Genomic DNA, 20420 nt, shown 5'->3' with positions numbered 1-20420 from the left:
AGCAGAGGCATCAGGGCCCCCCAGGAGAGACTCTTGATGGCGCGAGACTGCCTCCTCTAGCGGCTGGCTTGCCCCAACAGGGGGGGAAGGGGGACCTGGGACGCTTCTCGCGGTCACGTGCCATCTGGCCGCGTCTCCTGCATTCACCCAGCTGGCCGGGACTCGCGCAGATGCCACCATGGGGCCCAGGGATCAAACGGGCCCAGTGGGTCCTGGGACAGACTCCGTCCCAACCCCAGGCCACATTTTACACAACCTGACATTGGGCGCCTTTTCCTTTAGTGTGCAGAGCTGGAACCAGTCCGAACCGGTCCAAGGCCGTTTTCCGACGTGAAATCAGCGATCTGGATCACACTGTGATGTCTGGTGGGGGGTGGGGGGTGTCAGGAATGGCTCCCATTCAAGTTGCCCATATTGTTAAAGTAGTTTCCAGTGAAAAAGACAAGCTTACTGGCTGGGTGTCACCGTCCAGTGGAGCCTGCGCTCAGATAAGTGGCCTTACATGGTAACGATATGCCCTGCCTTTCCAGCTCGTACTGGGTGCCCCCTCCCGCCCAACCAGGGCCTGCTCCAGCTCGGCGCAAACCAGAAACGAAAGGGACACAGCAAGGATGCTTCCGCTCCGCCACGGGCTGCAGCGAGCCTGCATGTGCGAGCTCGCCTGAGCCGAGCTGGAGGAAGAAGCCGCAGGAGATGCGGGACTAATCAACACCGAGAGCTCGCAGTTTCGCTGTTTAGAGGCCACCGTGCAGCTCAGCCTGTGCCGGGGGGGTTAGCGACACCCCCGGAAGGAGGACCGGCATCTCCTCCAGCCCCACGTTACCTATGGGGTTCTGGGAAGCAGCAGAGCAATCACGGCATCTCCCCGAGTGACAACGGGGGAACGCGACGAGGTGGGAGCCGAACGGGAGAAGAGCGGAAGGAAAAACAGGAGGGAGACAGAGAGCGCGAGAGAGAGAGAGAGAGAGAGAGGAAAAGAAATGGAAAATTAACAAATGGGAGCAGAGTGGGAGGCTACATGACGAGACTCATCGGGCAGCGAAAACACAGAGCTGAGCCCCCCCCCCCCGACACATACAGACCTCTTCACCACCTTTAAAGACACAGGCCTTGGATACTAAGATGGCATGCAAAGCTAAGGTTTACTTACTGATGCCAAATCCTGCCAAACCCCCCCCTTCTACGCTTAGGCAGTGAGGCTACTCAGTAGCTGGTCAGGCTATTAGTAGGGATGATTTGCACGTGTCCATTTTTCTTCTTTTTTCTGTTTCTTTTTAGAATTCATTTACCATTTCATTAATTTACTTTTTTACATTCGCCTGCTGCTTAATATAACAACTCATTTTACCTGCATCTACTGCTGTTTGCTGGACTGCTGCACATTTGATAAATAAACTTTGATTTGATCTGATCTCTGAGCCTAATAATATGTACTAATAGCAGCTGTACAGTCATGAAAAGGAAAGTGATTCAAGCTGCTGAGTGAAACGGGGTTTGGGGAGATGCAAGCTGAGGTCATGGAAGTAGTAAGTACTCATAGTTGTAAATGGGAAAATTAAACAATTTCAGCATAAAATCTCTGAATGCTACTAAATCGCAACCAAAAACATTGACCTGTTTGCTCCTATTTTTGTTCTTACAATATTAACCAGGAACACAGTTCCAGAGAGGGAACTTTTAGAATAGCGATTATGATTATAGAGATCTTAGAAGATGGTACCAGAATGGCCCAGCAGAAGCTCTCCGGTTCTGATGGGTCTTAGTGTGATGGATACCTGAAACCTTCACACCTTGACATTCGAACTACACAGAAAAAAACAACCCGGACCGAGGACACGACGGAACGCCCCTATGATGTAACACCGGACACAGGGTGCCAATCCCTTTATGTGTCTCCGTAACATGATCTCCCTCAAACGCGTAGCGTGCTTCATATAGCATGTCACACACAGAGGTGTGGGCGAAAACAGCTGCAGCTCATGCCAGAGGACACTGTAGGACCAGAGGTGTTAATGAAGTGGTGAAGAGACGAGAAGAGGCGAACGAACGAACAGTGTTAGGGGTTACACCAGCCGTGATAGGGAGCACCACGGTCTACCTGCAAATGAACACACCGACTGGTCTGTTAGACGGCATGCGGGCCAGGGGTTAGTGCCACGTTTTAATCAGGAGGGAGAGAGGGTGTCCTTGCCCTTGCCCCCCCCCCAGGAGGTTCGGTTTAGTGGACAGGACGGGGGGCCTTACAATCTGACAGGCAGAAGTGAGATTAAAATGGCTTCCAGTCTTACCTTTCAGATACACAAGCGATAGTTAATGATCTAAAAGAAAAACGAGAACCAAAGAACCAGAGAATGATCATCAGCTGATCCTGGACCTGGGCGGCACCAGGGGGGGCAACCTGACACATCCAGTGACACACTGTTTTTCATGGAAAAAAATACTATGTATGTGCAAATACAGTTCAAACATCTGTAACGGCAGACAGGCGAAACAACAAGCAGAGGATCATCCCCTGTTCGGAGCAGCCTGCTCACGAGGATTCATCCCAAACGGGGGAAGCCCCCCAATGATGAGGGGGGTGCATTAATCAGGACCTGGGGGTGGGGGAGCCACCGGTGCCGGATCAGAGCCCAGAATCACTGTGAAATTCGGAACCGCAGCAGCGAAGGAGAGCTGTGGACGGGCCACATCCGCCTCGCCGATGGGCTGACGCTCACCCCCCCGGCAGCCCGAATCCCCCCACCCTGGCCTGGCGGCATCGCGAGGCCCACCGGAGCAGCATCTGCGGCGGAACATCCAGCTCACTCCGCCCTGCGGCAGTGGGACGTACCCGACTCCGAGGGCAGCTGCTGGAATGGCGCCGGGCAGAAGACCTGGGCGGCGAAGTCCTCGAAGGTGGTGGGTTCCAGGTGGTGCTGCACGATGGTCTCCAGGTAGCGGGCCCGCTCCTCGTAGCTGAGGGGGCGGCACGTTAAGGGCGAGCGCGAACACGGATGCAGCGCCCCATTACGGGGAACAGCGGGTGAGGAAATGGGGCCCGTCTCCAGCTCGTCTCAGCACGGGGGGGCATGCAGCGGTGCTGCAGCCACACCTCCCGTTTCCCGTGCTGCTCCCCCCCCCGGCAGGAAGCAGCTCGGCGTGGTTACACCGTGATACTGGAACCCAGAGCCATCAATTATGGGCTGCGATTGGCCGGGGGGGGGGCAGGCGCAGTGGGCTGACGAAGCCATGTGACAGCGGCGGAAACCTGCGACACTGGCTCACGCTGCGCCCCCCCCCGCCCCCGGCCTGCTGCATCACCGTTATTACACTCCGGCTGCTGTCTGTACCTGTAACCTCACAATGGTAACATCCCCGCGTCCCCTTCCAGGGCCCCCACCGGTCTCCTCAGTGTTGCCACGGTGACCAGCACCCCCACTCTGTTGACTGCTACCTACTTTGGGCTGTGAAAAGGAGCTTTTTTTATTTTTTGTTGTGAGGTGATAAGAAAAGCACCCCCTCCCCTCACCCCCTTGCACATGCAGCCAAATAGCCCCCCACCCCAGATATAAGGTAATTGAATTTCTAAGAGTGTGTGTTTCGCGGTGCTCATCCACGCCGAGTGCGTCCGTGCAGAGGGCGCTGTGGAAAGCGCTGCCCTTTGTGCGCGGGCAGAATCTCATTTTCCATCTGGATAAAGAGCGCCCCATCCCCCCAGCCCCCCCCCCCGCCTCTCCCGCCGGGTTGTCATTGTCACGGCTCCCGACTCCGAACAAACCAGCTTGTTAGCACGTCGGGAACGGAGGGATCTGGGAGCGGCCCGGGGAACAGTCCCCGCGCTCTCGGAACATGCTGCTACTGATAGCTTCCAAATTGATCACTCCTGCCCATCCCCCCCGCCCCCGCCCCCCAAAACCCCCTTCGAGCGGATGAAGCCTGCCAGGAGAGAGAGGGTCTCTGCCAGGCCCAGGGAGAACAAGCTGCTGTCTAAACAAGCTGTTTCTTCAGTCCGTCACACCCAGGGGGTGGGTGGTGAGAGAATGGGGGTGACCCCAGCACAGTCACTCCACGCCCCCCCACAGGCCAGGAAGCCTATGCCGCGTGGTCGCATCCCATCGCCGCCATGCGCCTCCTCGAACAGACAGCGGCGCAAATTCAGGAAGGATGGCCAACAGAGAAGGAGCCAATCGGGGCTCTGAGACAGCAGCGCGTCCCTTTGTCTCTTCGGGGGGGGGGGCTTAGGGCAGCTAAATCGGGGGGCAATAAAACATGGCCCGGTCCGGCCTGGGGCCCCACCTCTCACAAGATATCCGGTTAAACTATGGAGATATGTCAGGGAAACCTAATTCAGCTGCACGGAGAGCAACAAAGGGAACAGACAGGGGGGGGGACAAGGAAAAAAATTCATATAAATAATTAAATTTGAGTAGTTTTACAGACTGTAATTACAGACATCTATGTGTACCCAAGTGCGGAGTAATTGGGTTATTTTTCCATCTGATGGCTCTGCTGTCGGGGGTTTAAAAGTGATTTTATTACCAGTATGGGCTGCTGTCACGGCCACCCGGCCATTAGTGTCCCCGTCACGGCTGTGGGGGGGGGCAGCTCTGCGGAGGGGCCCCCGTCACATTTCCACCCATTAATCTCCACTTAAACGGCACCGTGCCACAGCGCCCCGGGGTCCCAGGCCATCGCGCGGGTTGGGGGGGGGGGGGGGGGGGGGGGGGGGGCTCATGCCAGATCCCACATAAGACAGGTAAAGCGTAAATGCGTGTCTGACACACAGGGACGGTGTGGCCCCCCCCCAGCCGGTGTGCGCAGCCTCTGCTGAGGGGTAGATCGTACCCACCCGAAAAAAGAAGGGCTACAAGATCCACTGGGGGCAAAAGGCCGGCCTGTTAGCGCCACGTCCGACCCATGCTGGGGGCACCGACGCCCCCCCCCCACTGCAGACTTTACACCCCAACGACTCGTCCTCCTCCATTCCTCTTTAACAACAGGAAGCAATTAGAGAAAAATAGCCCCCCTGCCGCCCCCCATTTATGAAGCCACAATGGGGCCTTTGTGGGGGCTGGAGGAGAGAAATGTCAGGGAGATGGTCTTGGGGGGGGGGGGGGGGTTGTTTTGGTGGATTAGGGGAGTCTTGGTCCAGTGTGTGTTTGGGGAGGGAGGAGTCTTGTGTATTAGGAGGGTGGGGGGCATTTGGCCCTCTGTTCGCAACTGTGGGGGGGAGCCCAGGCTTTCATCGGTTCTCGCCCCTGGACGCCAGCGTGGAGGGACGGGGCACGAACCCAAGCTCTCCCTATCACGCCTGGCCATATGCTGACCCCCCCAGCCCAGCGGCCGTGCTGCAGCCGTCGGCCCCCTTCCCCCACACATACACACGCCGCTGGAGTGGCAGGCCAATGGGAGCGCGGCTTAGCCCCCCCACGCAGACGCACGGCGGCCCCCTCCACAATCGGCGGCTGACAGATGGAGGCTCACTGCGGCTTGCACAGTTGCATTTTATTTAGCCTCCAAACAGCTTGGAGCACCACCCCCCCCCCCCACCCCTTCCCCCCACCCTGCCGCCCCAAGCCAGGCCGATTAAACCCCAGAATGGGGGCTTGTGGGAAGGGGAGAGTCGAGCAGGACCCACGGCATCCCAACCAAGAGGGCCCCCGCACACAGCACCCCCAGCCCAATTCTCCCGTGCGACCGCCTGACGGCACAAGCAGGGCCGGGTACACAGGGGCCACCAGGTGTGGGTCTGCAAGCACCTCAGGAGTGACATCCCGCTGGAGTGTAAGCAGAGGTAATCACAACACCTCGCTCCAGGGGGCGCCATGTTACACATCTGCTCTCTAATTGAGACCCCCCCCCCCCCAATCCACCCAACCCCACAGTTAAATCCAGCCAAACCTCAGCACATGGGAGTAGGAGTACATGCCTCGTGTGACACGAGATCCGGTGCATGCTGGGAAGGGGGAGGGGGGTTAGCCTGGGAAGTCCCGCCCACTCCCCAGGGCGCCACGTGGTGACAATCAGCCCCCCCCCCGCCTTCCCTTCCACAGGGGTGCCAGTCTCCCAAATAAACTGCTTTTTCATGTCAGGCCAATCAGTTCTCAACTAAACGTACCTCAATTATCAGCGATGAGGCAAAGGCAGAACGGGGTGGGGGGGGGGGATGCTGGAAAGACATCCGTCGATAATGACAGATGACTGTAATTCTGGCTGTCAGGACCATCGACCTGTGCAACTCACGCCGATCGATAGCGCTCCCCTGTATCGAGCTGGCTGCGCACGCAGACGGACGCCATCGCTCTGAGAGCCGCGCGTCCTGGCCAGACCGCCGCGCTCTCTTGGAGGACCAGGCCGGCGAGAACTGGGTCTCTCCACCACAACCCCCCCCCCTCTCCATCTTGTCTCTGGCAGAGCAGTTTCTTCGAAGAAGGAGGGCTTTTGAAGTGGGATAGTGGCAGGGTCCTGGGGACGATCTGACGGTGTAGATAGAGTGGCTGGCAGCCACAGCGGCGGGACACGACCTGGCCGCGTGTAGTGTGGGGGGGGCGCTCCCCACCATCGGAGATAACGGCTGGCTGGTCACATGACCAGCAGCTCACTGGCCGCGTCGCATGACAGGCGGCCAGAACCGGCCGGTTTGCCCGTTAACACGGACGACTCGTCACCTGTCACAGAGCTCGAAAGCCAATCACGGTGCAGCGTGGCCTAGTCGCGAATGAGATGGCGACCGTACCGGGGAGAGACACGAGGCGTCAATTATCCATCGATTCCCACCCCCCACCTACCCCCCCCCGGATCTGGATCGATGCAGCACACACCCGCTCCCCTGCTCCCTGTCGCCCTGTGTACATGTCTTGCAGAACCCAGCGCCTCTTGCCATCGATCCAGAGGGTCGCTTCCCGTGCTGGAAGGAGGGAGGCACTCTGACACCCCCGGCTCGGTCGGGTACGTCAGGCTGTAAGGTCCAGTCTTACAAGGACTCACTGCTGCCCCCTGTGGGTCAGCGCCCGTATCTGACTGCAGGAATGGGGAAAGGATACAAGTTCTGGTAGAGGGGGATGAGGGATTTGAGGGCTCGACTGGCGTTGACGGCAGTCGCCCGCACCACCGTTGACAGGATCTTGTGGTCCACAATGGTGCCGTCGAACAGGGGGCCAAAGAAGGGGACCTGGTAATGAGAGATACGGGAGATGCTCGAACCCGGAGCACTGAGCTGCTCCACAAAACGCCTGCTTCAGTAGAAAGCAGAGGCGCACATATTTCAGCAGAGAGATGAAGGCCCATATGTCCTTTTGAAAATGAGTGGGGGGTAGCAAAGCTAAGCTAATGTTACTAATATGTTGTGTTTCAGGGCCCAAATTGGCATTTATAGAAGCCAGAGCGCCCCCCCCCCCCCATCCACTTAGGGTCCTACACTTCCGTGGACTTTGTTAAAGTGGCCTTGTGTTTCATCTTCCTCCACAGTGGAATTTAATTCCAAATATCCAGCTCATTGGATTACGGGGCTCATAACGGAGGACCTGCCCATGAGCTCGGGCCCCTCAGACTAACGGGCCCCACGGCCCCGCCCACCCAGCCCTGTGGCCCCGCCCACCTCTGGCTTCTTGATGATCTGTATGCTGTACATGTGGTTCCTCATGGGGTAGATGACGATGAGGACGTCCCCAAACTCAGTGGGAATGATGCCCCTCCTGTAGTCCCGCGAGTGCTCCGACCAGACGATGTGCACCTCATCGTTTCCCAGGTGTCTGAGCTGCAGGAACGAGGCGGGGTGGGGGGGGGGGGAAGAGACCATGTTGAGCCAATCGCAGGGCAGGGGCGAGGGGTCAGTCAGCACGGCCGGCGTAACACGGTTTATGGCCTGTATTCGTGGATCCCTCCTGGCCCGTGTCTCCTCTGACAGCTCATATCCAATTATGTCCGGCGGTCTCACGATATAATGCTGAGCAGGGCCACGATACAATCGAATCTGGCCGCATTATGGGTGTGTGCGGCGAGAGCGTGCGAGCGGCCCCCAGGGGCTGCGGACATGGCCTGCGAGACGCACGGGGGGGGGGGGGGGGGGGGGTCATTTCTGCGACGCGGCGGGAAAGGGGCAATGAGGGATAGGAGATAAGCGGGTGAGTGGTGATTAGTGTGTCGTTTTGTCTGGGAAATCAAATCAGGGGGCTGGAGGCAGGGAACCATGATCTGAAACAATGGTGCCATCACTCTCTGAGAGTCCGGGGGGTGGGAGTGACGGACCTGCATAAGGGGGGGCCTTAACGTGGCTGTGACACGCAGGGCATTGGAAGGGTGACTCCCTGCGGGCCTCATTAACCCCATCAGCCACGATGCATCAGGCCCCTTATCCTGTCGCTGGGGCACTCAACCTAAGGACACGCCCATTTCACACCCCACATCCAATAGGGCTCCGGGAACTCAGCGGGAGCCCCCCCCCCCCCGCCATGCACACCCAGGTGAGGTATTAATGCGTCTGCCTTGCGACGTCAGCAGCGCGTCGGCCTGAAGACGGATGCACGCGGAAGCAGGAGGATAGGCCACGGCCATCGTTAGCGTTAATGACCCTTATTAGATTCCGCAAGACAAATACCGACGCAGGGAGGGGGGGGCAGGAGCAGGAAAGCAGGGGCGGGAGGAAGGCGGGGCCAAATCAGTCACAGGGGGTAGGCGGCGCCCAGTGGGAGATGGGGGGGATGCAGGATGGAGATTGGCAGCCCGGTGGGGGAATGGGGGGGATGCAGGATGGAGATTGGCAGCCCGGTGGGGGAATGGGGGGGATGCAGGATGGAGATTGGCAGCCCGGTGGGGGAATGGGGGGGATGCAGGATGGAGATTGGCAGCCCTGTGGGGGAATGGGGGGGATGCAGGATGGAGATTGGCAGCCCGGTGGGGGAATGGGGGGGATGCAGGATGGAGATTGGCAGCCCGGTGGGGGAATGGGGGGGATGCAGGATGGAGATTGGCAGCCCTGTGGGGGAATGGGGGGGATGCAGGATGGAGATTGGCAGCCCTGTGGGGGAATGGGGGGGATGCAGGATGGAGATTGGCAGCCCGGTGGGGGAATGGGGGGGATGCAGGATGGAGATTGGCAGCCCTGTGGGGGAATGGGGGGGATGCAGGATGGAGATTGGCAGCCCTGTGGGGGAATGGGGGGGATGCAGGATGGAGATTGGCAGCCCGGTGGGGGAATGGGGGGGATGCAGGATGGAGATTGGCAGCCCGGTGGGGGAATGGGGGGGATGCAGGATGGAGATTGGCAGCCCTGTGGGGGAATGGGGGGGATGCAGGATGGAGATTGGCAGCCCGGTGGGGGAATGGGGGGGATGCAGGATGGAGATTGGCAGCCCTGTGGGGGAATGGGGGGGATGCAGGATGGAGATTGGCAGCCCGGTGGGGGAATGGGGGGGATGCAGGATGGAGATTGGCAGCCCGGTGGGGGAATGGGGGGGATGCAGGATGGAGATTGGCAGCCCTGTGGGGGAATGGGGGGGATGCAGGATGGAGATTGGCAGCCCGGTGGGGGAATGGGGGGGATGCAGGATGGAGACTGGCAGCCCGGTGGGGGAATGGGGGGGATGCAGGATGGAGACTGGCAGCCCGGTGGGGGAATGGGGGGGATGCAGGATGGAGATTGGCAGCCCGGTGGGGGAATGGGGGGGATGCAGGATGGAGATTGGCAGCCCTGTGGGGGAATGGGGGGGATGCAGGATGGAGACTGGCAGCCCTGTGGGGGAATGGGGGGGATGCAGGATGGAGACTGGCAGCCCGGTGGGGGAATGGGGGGGATGCAGGATGGAGACTGGCAGCCCTGTGGGGGAATGGGGGGGATGCAGGATGGAGACTGGCAGCCCGGTGGGGGAATGGGGGGGATGCAGGATGGAGATTGGCAGCCCTGTGGGGGAATGGGGGGGATGCAGGATGGAGACTGGCAGCCCTGTGGGGGAATGGGGGGGATGCAGGATGGAGATTGGCAGCCCGGTGGGGGAATGGGGGGGATGCAGGATGGTGATTGGCAGCCCGGTGGGGGAATGGGGGGGATGCAGGATGGAGATTGGCAGCCCTGTGGGGGAATGGGGGGGATGCAGGATGGTGATTGGCAGCCCTGTGGGGGAATGGGGGGGATGCAGGATGGTGATTGGCAGCCCGGTGGGGGAATGGGGGGGATGCAGGATGGAGATTGGCAGCCCGGTGGGGGAATGGGGGGGATGCAGGATGGTGATTGGCAGCCCTGTGGGGGAATGGGGGGGCCCTAGACGGCCTTGTATAGTTTGTGAGATTTGGCCAATACGTCATATCGTGTCACTGCCTGTGACCGTATCGCGGCTCCAGGGGACCCACCTTCTTGGTGAGCGAGTCGTCCGAGTCGGGCGGCATACGTGTAGACACGTGGAACATGACCTCCACAGTGGAGGTGGCAAAGTAGGGCATGCTGGGGCCGGTGCTGCGGTTCCTCTGCAGGCCGCCCATGAAGCCAGAGTGGCTGGTCAGGTCCACCTGCGGGTCAGGAGCACAGGCACTTACGGCTAACCCTGCCTCGGGTCCTCAGAGGCCGGCGGCCCTGGCTGGAGCCACGCTCCTACCTCCCAGCCCAGGCCGGACACAAAGTCCTCGTAGGCCTGGCTGCCACAGGTGTTGGACAGGATGGAGTGTTTGTCCTCCTGGCCCTCGGCGACGTAGAACACGGCGATCTTGTGTGTCTCCCGGCTACGAGACACACACACACACAGGTCAGACAAGGCCCCGCCCACTCGGACGAGGCTCGACCCCGAGACGTCGCAGTGTTAGTCTCACCACTGCCGCGAGTCCAGATTCTTCAGCTCCCGCAGGAGCTTCTCATTCTTCTTCAGAAGGTGGAAACTGCTCCTAGAAGGGGCACACATTACATGTGTTGGGGGGGTTTATCTAATAACAGACCCAGCGCACCAAGCAGTGGGAGGCAAACCTGTCAGTAAGCGTATCCACTGAGGGGGGGGGGGGCGCTAATTAAGGACAGAGCGAGAGCGCAGTCCACAATCCCCTTAGCAGGACTCCCGAAGGAAGCCGCTTATCTCAATCTGCGATCCCGCCGAGGACGCGGACCGGGCCGGACAGCCATAAAAAATGAACGAGGGGAGGGGGGCTGTGGGGAGCAGGGGCGGGGCAGATCGGCAGAAATGGGGGGCCGCGATCCGCTCACGGTGATAAAACGGCGTCGACATTATAGGTACAACCATAGAAAAACATAACTTAACGATCCCTGCAGATTCATGCTCTGTATTAATGACAGCGTGGGACCCGGAGCAAAATACATACAGCCGCTCCTTCCTGTCCCCCCCACCCCACATTAGGCTGGGTAATAGAGCTCATTCTCCCAGCTGAAAGGCAGCCATTTCGCAGGCGCGCGGCTGTGATGTAACAGGACTGCACAAAGCGGCCGGACAAAGGGGACCTCTGATGAATGGGGGCGCCTGGCCTTCATTACAGGCCCGTTGTGTCACCCCCCGCCCGGGTCCGCGATACCCCATCATTAAGCCTCACACGGCGGGCAGGGGGGGGGCTCCTGTGGCTCTCTGCACCCACCTCTTCTCCCAGGAGTTCATGCCCAGCAGGTTGAGCAGCAGCCTGCAGTAGTAGAAGGCGGACTGGGGGCTCTGCGTGGCCGGTTCCGCTTGGCGCGGTGCCCGCACGTGGGGCCGCCCGTCCCGCCGCGCACCCAGCTCCTTCTCCTCCGTGAACTGCTTCAGCACGGCGTTGATGACGTCGTTCTCCTGCTTCTCGGAGATGCAGGTGGGTGGCGGGGCTGGAACGTTCAGTGGGGCGCCGGCCCGCTGCAGGCATTCCGGGCTGCTGTTGCCCAGGTAACGCAACATCTCGTCCAGGGCGTCCTCCCCGTCCCGCACCGAGTCCCAGGACGGCACTGACTCCCGGCACCGGCGCTTGGCCTGAGGGGGTGCCGGTGGGCTCATGCCATCCTCTGGCTCCTCCTCCTCGCACACTTCCTCCGGCTGCTCCTCTGGTTCCTCCATGGCCACCTCCTGACCCACCTCCATCTCCCCTTCCACCTCATCGTCCTCCTCCATCTTCTCCTCCTCCTCCTCCTCCACGTTATGGCACTGCACGTCGCCCCCATGGGAGCAGTCTACGGCATGGCGGACAGGCCCCGGCGGGCGCGGGGGCGGGCAGGGAGACGGGCAGAGGGGCGGTCCGTAGAGCACGGCCGAGTCCCAGGAGTACTTGCCGGAGATGTCGCGGACGATGAGGCGGACGCAGGCGCTGGTGCTGGCGAGGCCCGCAGACATGCCCCCGCCCGGCACGCCGTCCTCCGCGCGGATCTGCAGGCTGGACAGCAGCGTGGCCCCATTCAGCGAGAAGAACTGCAGGTTGGGGCTGCTGAAGAGCTCAGGTGACAGCTCGGCACTCTCGCTGTACGGGTTGTCCTGGTTCTCGCACACCTGGCTGGTGAGCATGGCGGGTCCGCCGCTCATCGGATAGTGACCCATGTGATTCACCAGGTGAGTGATGACCGTGCGAGCCGCTATGGGGATCAGACCCCGCTGCATGCGGCTCTTGACTGCAGGGGGAGACAGAGAGCAATCGTTTTTGCACGGCGCTCGGCTAACCGTGCGGGCCTGAGGACCGGAGTGTTCCTGCGGTTAAAGGGGCCGGTCGATACGGAGGCACTAATTCGACACGCTCTCCGCCGAATCACCAGAACATGGCGTTAGGCATGCAGTGGACCCCTGGAGGGAGAGTCTGTCAGGCAAACACACCCCCTCGCAGGGGTTAAATCAGAACCACGGCGATGCTCTTAAATAAGCCACTCTGTACATTCGTGCATTAGTTTTCATATGCATTTATGATTATAGACTTAGAGATACAGTATATTAATTTGTCGGCAAGTTCTTACCACATTAAAGCTATACCGGATAAACTGGGAAGGTTAAATAGTACTTGAATTTTTTTTAAAAACATTAACAAAACTTTAAAATCCATCAAAATTACTTATCACTGCATGGAATATTCTTGCTTATGTGTTTGTAATGTTCCCGTCAAAATGCATTAAGATATGAAGTTATTCACAGCTTGCATTTTACACACATCGTACATTTCGGCAGCAAATCAAAATAAGTCAAAATACAAAAACACACAGCAGAAGGCGTCAGAACTAAGAAACATTAACAATAAAGCTGATGGGTTTTTAGCCCAAAACTGACCTTTTATTTACCCAGGTTCCGTCTATATTTAAAGGCTGCCTTCATGCAGACGTCCCCTATAGGTCAGTACAGCGTGCAAGGACCTTAGCATGCATCTGACGCGGGAAGAGAAGCAGCCCGGCAGGGGGGGCATGACTCAAACAGGCCTCAGGTGATTACTCATCTCCCCTGGTGGAGGATGCTGCAGAGCGCGGACCCCCTGCCGCCGGCTGCATTGTCCTGCGTGGCACTGGGGGGGCTCCTGCCAGCAGGACAGCGGTATGGGATGCGGGCTACCTGGGTAAGCTCACCTGCCTCCAGCAGCCCCATTATCGCCTCCAATTTGGGGACTAACAGTGAAGTGCGAATTGATTCTTCTTCAGAGGCTTTAACTGCTTGGTGCCCATGCCACCTCACCCTGGTCCTTATCACCGGGTTACACGCTCTACCCGCCTCTTAAATCGGGTGGTGAACATTTAAAGGGCAAGTACTCCAGCAACCTCTCCACACACGTTCTCTCTCTAGAGCCATACTGAGGCCGGCTTAGATTTACGGGAATTAGCCAAATCTCATTTTTTCAAGCTTCCTGGTAAAGAGAGGACGACAGGGTCAGGTTGGAGAGCCTTTGCCCCCCCCCGCCACCCCCACTGACACGGTGTTGCCGTGGTGACCTGAAACACAATGCGATCCTCCGGGGGCTGTGGAGAGATGGCTAATGACGGTAAAATGGAAAAGAGGAGAAAACGAGTGAAAGGAGGGAGGGACAGAGGAGGAGACAGAGGGAGGCTGAAGACAGCAGAGAGGGAGGGAGAGGAAAGGAAGGGGGAGTGAAAGGTGCAGAGAGGGTGGCAGGAAGCACCTTCAGTGACTGGCTGCAGCTTGGTGGAGCGCTCCGAGTCCGGCGAGTGCAGAGGCTCCGGCTCCTTCAGGCTGTCCAGGGGCAGCATGGGGTCATAGTCGCTGCTGGCCAGATCCGACAGGTGGATGGGGAAGTACTTGGGGTTGGTGAAGGTCTGAGCACCGTACACACAGCCGTGCAGCACCTGTTGGGCCGAGGGCAGGGCGTCAGAGCCAGAACAGCTACCTGGTCCCACCTACCCCAAGTGTGCCGAAGCGGTCCGTTTCTATAGAAACAGGGGTTAGTCCCTGGAGTGCCTTATGAAGGGGGTGTGGCCAGAGGGGGAGGGTGAAGGCATTCGTGCTGCAGGCAGCAGACGTATAGAGAAGCGGTGACAGTTAACAGGCAAGCCCAGCCACAACGGGGAGCCACCTACCTTAAATATGCAGCTGAGGACAGATTTTTGGACCTTATCTGACGCCTGGGTGCGGACGGACTGCAGCAGAGCTTTGGGAGGCATCGCCATCACCCAGTCCAGCAGGCAGAGCAGCAATGCCACCACCAGCTGCAGAGGAACAAGTGCAGGTTGGCGAACTGCAGACGGAGCGCAAAGCACTATGGACGTCAGCGGTTAAAACGGCTTCTTCTCCAGGACCGGGGGTGTGGACGCCTCCCTTACCCTCTTGTCCTGCTCGTGAGGTGATGACTCTGTAGCAGGAAGCAGGTGGGTAATGGTGGCAAGGAGCACCTGGAGGAGCCAAAACAAATGTTTAAAGAACATTTACGTAAACTGTAGGAAAATCCCTTGGCCCACATACACAAGAACGCCGACAAAGAAACACACAAACAAACATGCAAACAAACAGAACAGACAAACAAGCACAAAAACAGACCTCAATAATCTTCTTGGGTGTGTCCGGGGGGAACTTCTGGAGGTTGTCCACATAGTTGATGAGCAGGTGTACAATATCGGTCGCCACCAAGGCCACGGCTTTGTTGGGGAACTGAGGAGAGACCCGGCAGGTCACATAAGCAACAAAGAGCACTCGCTTCCTCCACAGGTCACATGACCTTCGGCATGAGAGAACAGCAGCTAGGCAATATTCTGGGGGCTGAAGCAAAAGGGAAGTAGAACCCCCTGCCCCAGCCACGTGGTGGGGGGGGCCTACCTTAAGTGTGACGCAGAGCACGTTAAGAGCATCTTTGATCTGCGGGTGCCGTGTGTCGTGTATGAGCTCCTCACAAAGCCACAGGCCGAGGCTGCACAGCGCCACACACCTGCGGACAGGTGAATCGCACGCACACTTCAGGGCCATGAAAAGGCTACGACGTCATCGCCGGCAGGGGGCCGCGCTGGGCATCATAAAGCGGCGCAGAAAACATGGAGACCATCCACATGTTGAGATCTGGGTCTGCAACGAGCGTGAAGAGAGTCTCCCAAGGCCTGGCAGACCCTCCGGGGGGGGGGAGCAGATGGTGGGAGAGGGGCCAGTGTCATGGCAGCCCAAACATGCCCCGATTCCCCCTCCCTGGATTCTCACGTCCCAGCTGCCCCTCCGCGTGGCCGCGAGGCGTGTCACGGGGACGAGGAGGCCGGAGTTGCTAATCCGCAGCCTGCCTGCAAAGCGCTTCGGCGAGATTCGGGCTGAACGGATCGAGCAGAGCGGGGGGGGGGCTGCGGGCGGGATGTTCTCTCAGGGGGGGGGCAGAAGGCATACCTGGCCGGTGCGGAGGGCTCCTCCCGGGCAGACTGCAGTATGTGTTTGATGATGTGTTCCTATGGAGACAGGAACAGACACAGAGGTTCAGACCTGCCACCCCCCAGCAAAACCCCAGAGTCTCGGCCTCGGAACATGCAGCCTTATGGTCACATCTACTCAAACCTGCACCAGCTAATGTCTGCGTGACTCGCAAGGCAGACAACACAGAAGAGTCGGCAGAGCCCCACGCGACTCAGTCGGCAGACCCCATAAACAGTTAACAGCTTCCTCTGTGGGTCTGTTTTCTCGAGTCACGCTCATCTTTTATTTATCCAATAAACACGGCGCCCAGAGGGGCCCACGGGCAGATTTAAGTCGCCTCTTGTCATGCAAAACGAGGCTCCGGCCATCAGATGGCATCGTGCGAATTTCCCCATTCGGACGCGGGACGCTGTCCTGCATGGCATTAGTGCTTTAATGAGGATGGCGGATCCGTTACTGCGGCCCCGCATGCCGATGGCTCATTACGGAAATGAGCCCGGCGGGGCGCCATGGCAACAGTTACAGGGGGGGCCGCCCACAGTTACCTTGACGTCCCTGAACTTGGTGACGACCACTTCGGCGGTGGTGGGGTGCAGGGCAGGCAGCTCCTCGCACAGGTTCGGGAAGCACACCAGGGAACCCAGGAGGATCTGCGCCTCCACTCGGGGGGCCTGGGAGAAGGGGGCGCGCCGTGTTAGCAGGAGCACTCGGGGGGGGGGGGCAGCTGTGAGAGTGTTTAAAAGATGCCAAGACTGTGATGTGATTTGTCCATTGTGTAAGTAACGATATCAGCCTTTCTGGAGGGGGCGTGTCAGACTGCGTGTCAGCCGGGGGGGGGTGTTTCGTGATATTGTGGGCGTGGCAATGCGCTGCACCAGTGCATGCTCCCCTCCCCAATCTGACCTGACCTTAGAAAGATTATAAAATGCTATATAGAATAGAATGTTAAAAGACAACGTTAACATTGAGAGATGGAAGTTGAGAATTGGGGTTAGAGAGGTTCTGAGGCTCTATACTTTATTTTTCATTATTTTTACCAGTAATATTTTAAGCAGTAGTATGAACATTCTAGTTTTGGTAAGATTTGATTAATGAAAGCAAAAATGATTAAGCCATACAAAATTTGGGACCCTGGTTCCAAAAATGAGGACACCCCCCTTCAGTCAATAAAACAGCACTGCTGGATGGATTCGGTGAATTGGACCACGGCCCGATGCTCACATTGAGGGAGGAACACGCCGTCACCCTACTGGCCGCCACGATGAAGTCCAGCATGAGCATGGTGGCCCCCGGGAGGCCGATGGAGAAGAAACGTGGGGAGCAGTGCTTGATGATGGTGTTCACGATGTCCTGGGAGGAAGAGAGGCAGGAAGACGGGGCAGCGTAAAGGGTTTCGAATGCTGGTGCCGAACTTAACCCCAGGCAGCCAGGAGACCACAGAGGACCAGAGCAAACCTGGTCCAGGTGAAGCAGGCCGCCGTGCATGATGTTGTAGAAGTGCGTGAGGAAGTCCGAGTTAGGCGACACATCCTGGCGGCGCTTCATGATCTTGCAGATGAGCTTGTAGGCGTGCAGCTTGCCCTGCTTGTACCGGTCTGTCAGCATGGTGGCCTGTAAGGGGAGAGGATCAGCGAGAGCCGGGGCAGTAACAGCGGACCAGCCCCTTCCAGGCATGACCTACAGGGCCGAGACGGGGATCACCTTGAACAGCCAGGGCGTCAGGATGCGCAGTGGGGGGATCAGGGATGGCGGAGGTGGAGAGCTTTGGTTGTCTAGAGATATGCCCAGGTTGTCCCGGATCTGGGAGGGGGTACGGCGGACTTAGTGAGCCACAAGACTTTGCTGGGGACTGGTGGCGATCTGCTCCTTTCACCGGGGATGCGTACCTTAGCCAGGTTCTGCCAAAGCTCGCACAGGTAATCAAACACCTGGGCGTGAATCTCCGGGTCTTTGATGGAGTTTACGTCTCCCAGTATGCCAAGCATCCGCCTCCACATCACCGTGGCCACATCAGCGTGCCAGCCAGTCAGGGAGCCCCCTGCCATCACACTGCAGTCTTCTGTTGGGAATTCGCTGGTCTCTGCACAGGGGAAGTGTTGGAGAATCAGTTTAAACATCCTCAAGTAAAAAAAGCTCTCCAGCCTCTCTCAGGTAAAACACCTGCTTCTCTCTCAGGTAAAAACACCTGTTTCTCTTTCTCTCTCAGAAAAAACTACTTCACACCCACTCCACTCTTTCTCCTCAGGTGAAACACCCGCTTTGCTCTCTCTCTCAAATAAAACACACATTCCTCTTTCTCTCACTCAGGTAAAACACCCGCTCTGCCCTCTGTCTTTGATAAAACATACATTCCTCTCTATCCTTCTCTCTCTCAGGTAAAACACCTACCTGCCTTCCTGCCTCTCAGTGTAAAACACCTGCCTGCCTGCCTCCCTCAGGGTAAAACACCTGCTTCACTCTCATTCTCTCTGGTAAAATATCCGTCTGCCTGCCTCCCTCAGGGTAAAACAAAACATTAGTACTTTCTACTTGCCCTCAGAGGCTGTGTGTGTGTGTGTGTGTGTGTGTGTGTGTGTGTGTGGTGCATCCACAGGGCCATCTCACCCAGGTCATCAGGGGTTTGCAGGACAGAGTGGTGCATCTTCTGGTCCAGCTGTAGCTCTCTGTGCTCTATAGATTCTGTGAGGGTTGCGGGGGAGGGGGTCTGGGAGGGTGACCCCCGGGGGGACTGTGCGGGTGAGGCACTCTCTGAGCCTGGGGGGGGGGACATATTGGTGCGTGCTGTTAACTACTGAGAGGATGGGCCTCACGAACACTCCCCAACCCCCCTCACATACATATACACACAAACCCACCCGTAATGGTGGCGGTGTCAGCTGATTGGCCCTGCTGGCTCAGGCTGCTGGTCTCCGAGTCGATGTGCAGAGTAGTGAGGCTGGCCAGCTCCTGCTCCTCAGCCATCTGTGCCTGGGCGGCCGGGCTGTCCTGCTCCAGGGAGCCCATGGTGCACGCCTCGGGGCCGAAGCTGAAATCTGGCCCCCAGTGCAACCTCATCAGTACAGGCGTACACATGCGTATATGCATTCAAGCAGGTAAGCTCAGGCAGGAAACCGATCAGGCCACCGGCCACTCCCACTCTGGCCTCTAGGGGGCTCACTTTCAAACTTGCAGCAGTCCTCCTGGAAGGCGCTGAAGGAGTCCGAATGGCTGTCGGAGCTGATAAGGTCGCTGCCGCTGCCGCTCGCCGGCGACGTCCATTCGGAGGGAACGCCGGGGTCGTCGACGGGCCGCGTCGCCGCACCCTGTCGAGTCAGCTCGTCCGGGAAGTCTTTGGGTATCTCCAGGCTGCCGGGACTGCTCCCCCGCCGGGTGATGGCCTGTGCAGATGGGGACAACAGGGCCAGTTCGCGGAAGAGTCCAGGCGGACCACTGTTTGCAAATAATCACATGCTAAAATCGTGCTCATTAACGGGCTAGAGAGACAGGCAGGAACAGAGAAGATGGGCTGTGACGTCGTGCTGGCCAGAGCGGATCGTTAGCGGACCGCGACTCACCGCGGTGCTCCGGGCCCGCAAACGCTCCTGGATGAACTCATCCATCATGTCGCTGATGTTGGGGTTGCTGCTGCCTGTGTCCGTGGAGGCTGCCCTCAGGCTCTGGCCCAGCTCCTCTTTGGTGGCTGGACCCAGAAAGACAGATGGAAAAGGGCTTGGGGTCAGGGAACCGCCTGGCTGGCGATCGGGCCGGTAAACGCCGTGAGGCCGGTCTCTGTGTGCACACTCTGCCGGGGCTGTACAGCATCAAACTCCTTTGCCACCCCCCCCCCACCCCCCCCACCCCCCCCACGTACGAAAGCCAGGAATGTCAGCGAGACGGCAGAGCTATGGACACAAACACTCTCCGGCCGGCGACTGAGAAGAATCAGTGGGGAGGAAGCGGCCATCCAGCCGGGCAGCCGCCGATGCGGGGATACGGACACACCATGCTTCCTCCGGACAGCGGGCGGGCGGGCGGAGACGGGGTTAGTCGGTCCACTGCCAAACGGCCGTTAAGCAGGAGGGCGGCTGTGAGTCTGTTAGGAATGGCTCCCCGAAGCAGAGAGAGAAAGGCGTCGCTCGCAGTCTGCAGACAGGAAGTCCCGCTTCTCCTAAGGAGTCCATCACCCTTCAGAAGGACTGATTTCTATAACGGGGTGAGTCTCTGCCGCTCCTGTCTGGACCCACACAGACACGACACCGAGTCGTCCTCGCTGTCTCCAGCTTCAGTAACAGCCAAGAGCCACTGGTAGTTAACATAGTTAACAAATCTATCCTGGACTGAAAGTTTTTGTTGGCATGGCCCAGATATTCAGTGATACAGCTTTCTGTACACAGAAAGGGAATAAGGCCAAGCCAGAGGCTCAGGAGTCAGCGGTCAGCCTGTGCCCTCCACTAAGCTTGTATTTACATCATTCTGTGACAAGAGCGCTTCTCATCCGACAGCTTTTAAGGGTGAGCTCTGCCCTCTGCTGGCCAAACTTTGCTTTGCGGCCCTAAACATAAATTAGGAAGTGTGCGGGCTAAAAAAAAAACATAAAAGTCGACCCATGGTCTGAAAGAAAGGGGGAGGGGGCCAGAGGAGGGTGAAGCAGACCTGCTGGCATACCTGCCTCCATTTTATCCTCTATTTCAGCTGTCTCACTCC

The 20420-nt window shown here is 58.4% G+C and overlaps 1 protein-coding gene across 7 annotated transcripts in view; it reads right to left on the bottom strand.

Annotated features, from left to right (window-relative positions):
* The window catches only part of ralgapa1 (Ral GTPase activating protein catalytic subunit alpha 1), a 36841-nt gene that overhangs the window by 1948 nt on the left and 14473 nt on the right, over positions 1–20420 (bottom strand). For 5 of the 7 annotated variants that reach the window (XM_023828786.2, XM_023828790.2, XM_023828789.2 and 2 more), the window contains 22 exons: positions 19292–19416; positions 18895–19114; positions 18593–18769; positions 18342–18491; positions 17624–17817; positions 17439–17537; positions 17193–17348; positions 16959–17087; positions 16283–16408; positions 15714–15772; positions 15165–15273; positions 14889–14999; positions 14675–14743; positions 14432–14560; positions 14017–14200; positions 11545–12535; positions 10777–10848; positions 10566–10689; positions 10324–10479; positions 7577–7735; positions 7023–7150; positions 2831–2955 (listed from right to left, as the gene is read on the bottom strand). In XM_023828786.2, coding sequence (XP_023684554.2) covers positions 2831–2955; positions 7023–7150; positions 7577–7735; positions 10324–10479; positions 10566–10689; positions 10777–10848; positions 11545–12535; positions 14017–14200; positions 14432–14560; positions 14675–14743; positions 14889–14999; positions 15165–15273; positions 15714–15772; positions 16283–16408; positions 16959–17087; positions 17193–17348; positions 17439–17537; positions 17624–17817; positions 18342–18491; positions 18593–18769; positions 18895–19114; positions 19292–19416 — 3792 coding nt within the window. Of the gene's footprint in view, positions 1–2288; positions 2319–2830; positions 2956–7022; positions 7151–7576; positions 7736–10323; positions 10480–10565; positions 10690–10776; positions 10849–11544; positions 12536–14016; positions 14201–14431; positions 14561–14674; positions 14744–14888; positions 15000–15164; positions 15274–15713; positions 15773–16282; positions 16409–16958; positions 17088–17192; positions 17349–17438; positions 17538–17623; positions 17818–18341; positions 18492–18592; positions 18770–18894; positions 19115–19291; positions 19417–20420 lie in introns of all 7 variants that reach the window. The other 2 variants (XM_023828788.2, XM_023828792.2) reach the window with 1 other exon arrangement.

The sequence above is a fragment of the Paramormyrops kingsleyae genome, chromosome 14, assembly GCF_048594095.1.
Source record: "Paramormyrops kingsleyae isolate MSU_618 chromosome 14, PKINGS_0.4, whole genome shotgun sequence".
Classification (NCBI taxonomy): Eukaryota; Metazoa; Chordata; class Actinopteri; order Osteoglossiformes; family Mormyridae; genus Paramormyrops; species Paramormyrops kingsleyae.
The sequence above is the reverse complement of the archived record's forward strand: the minus strand, read 5'-3'. Positions and strand labels throughout refer to the sequence as shown.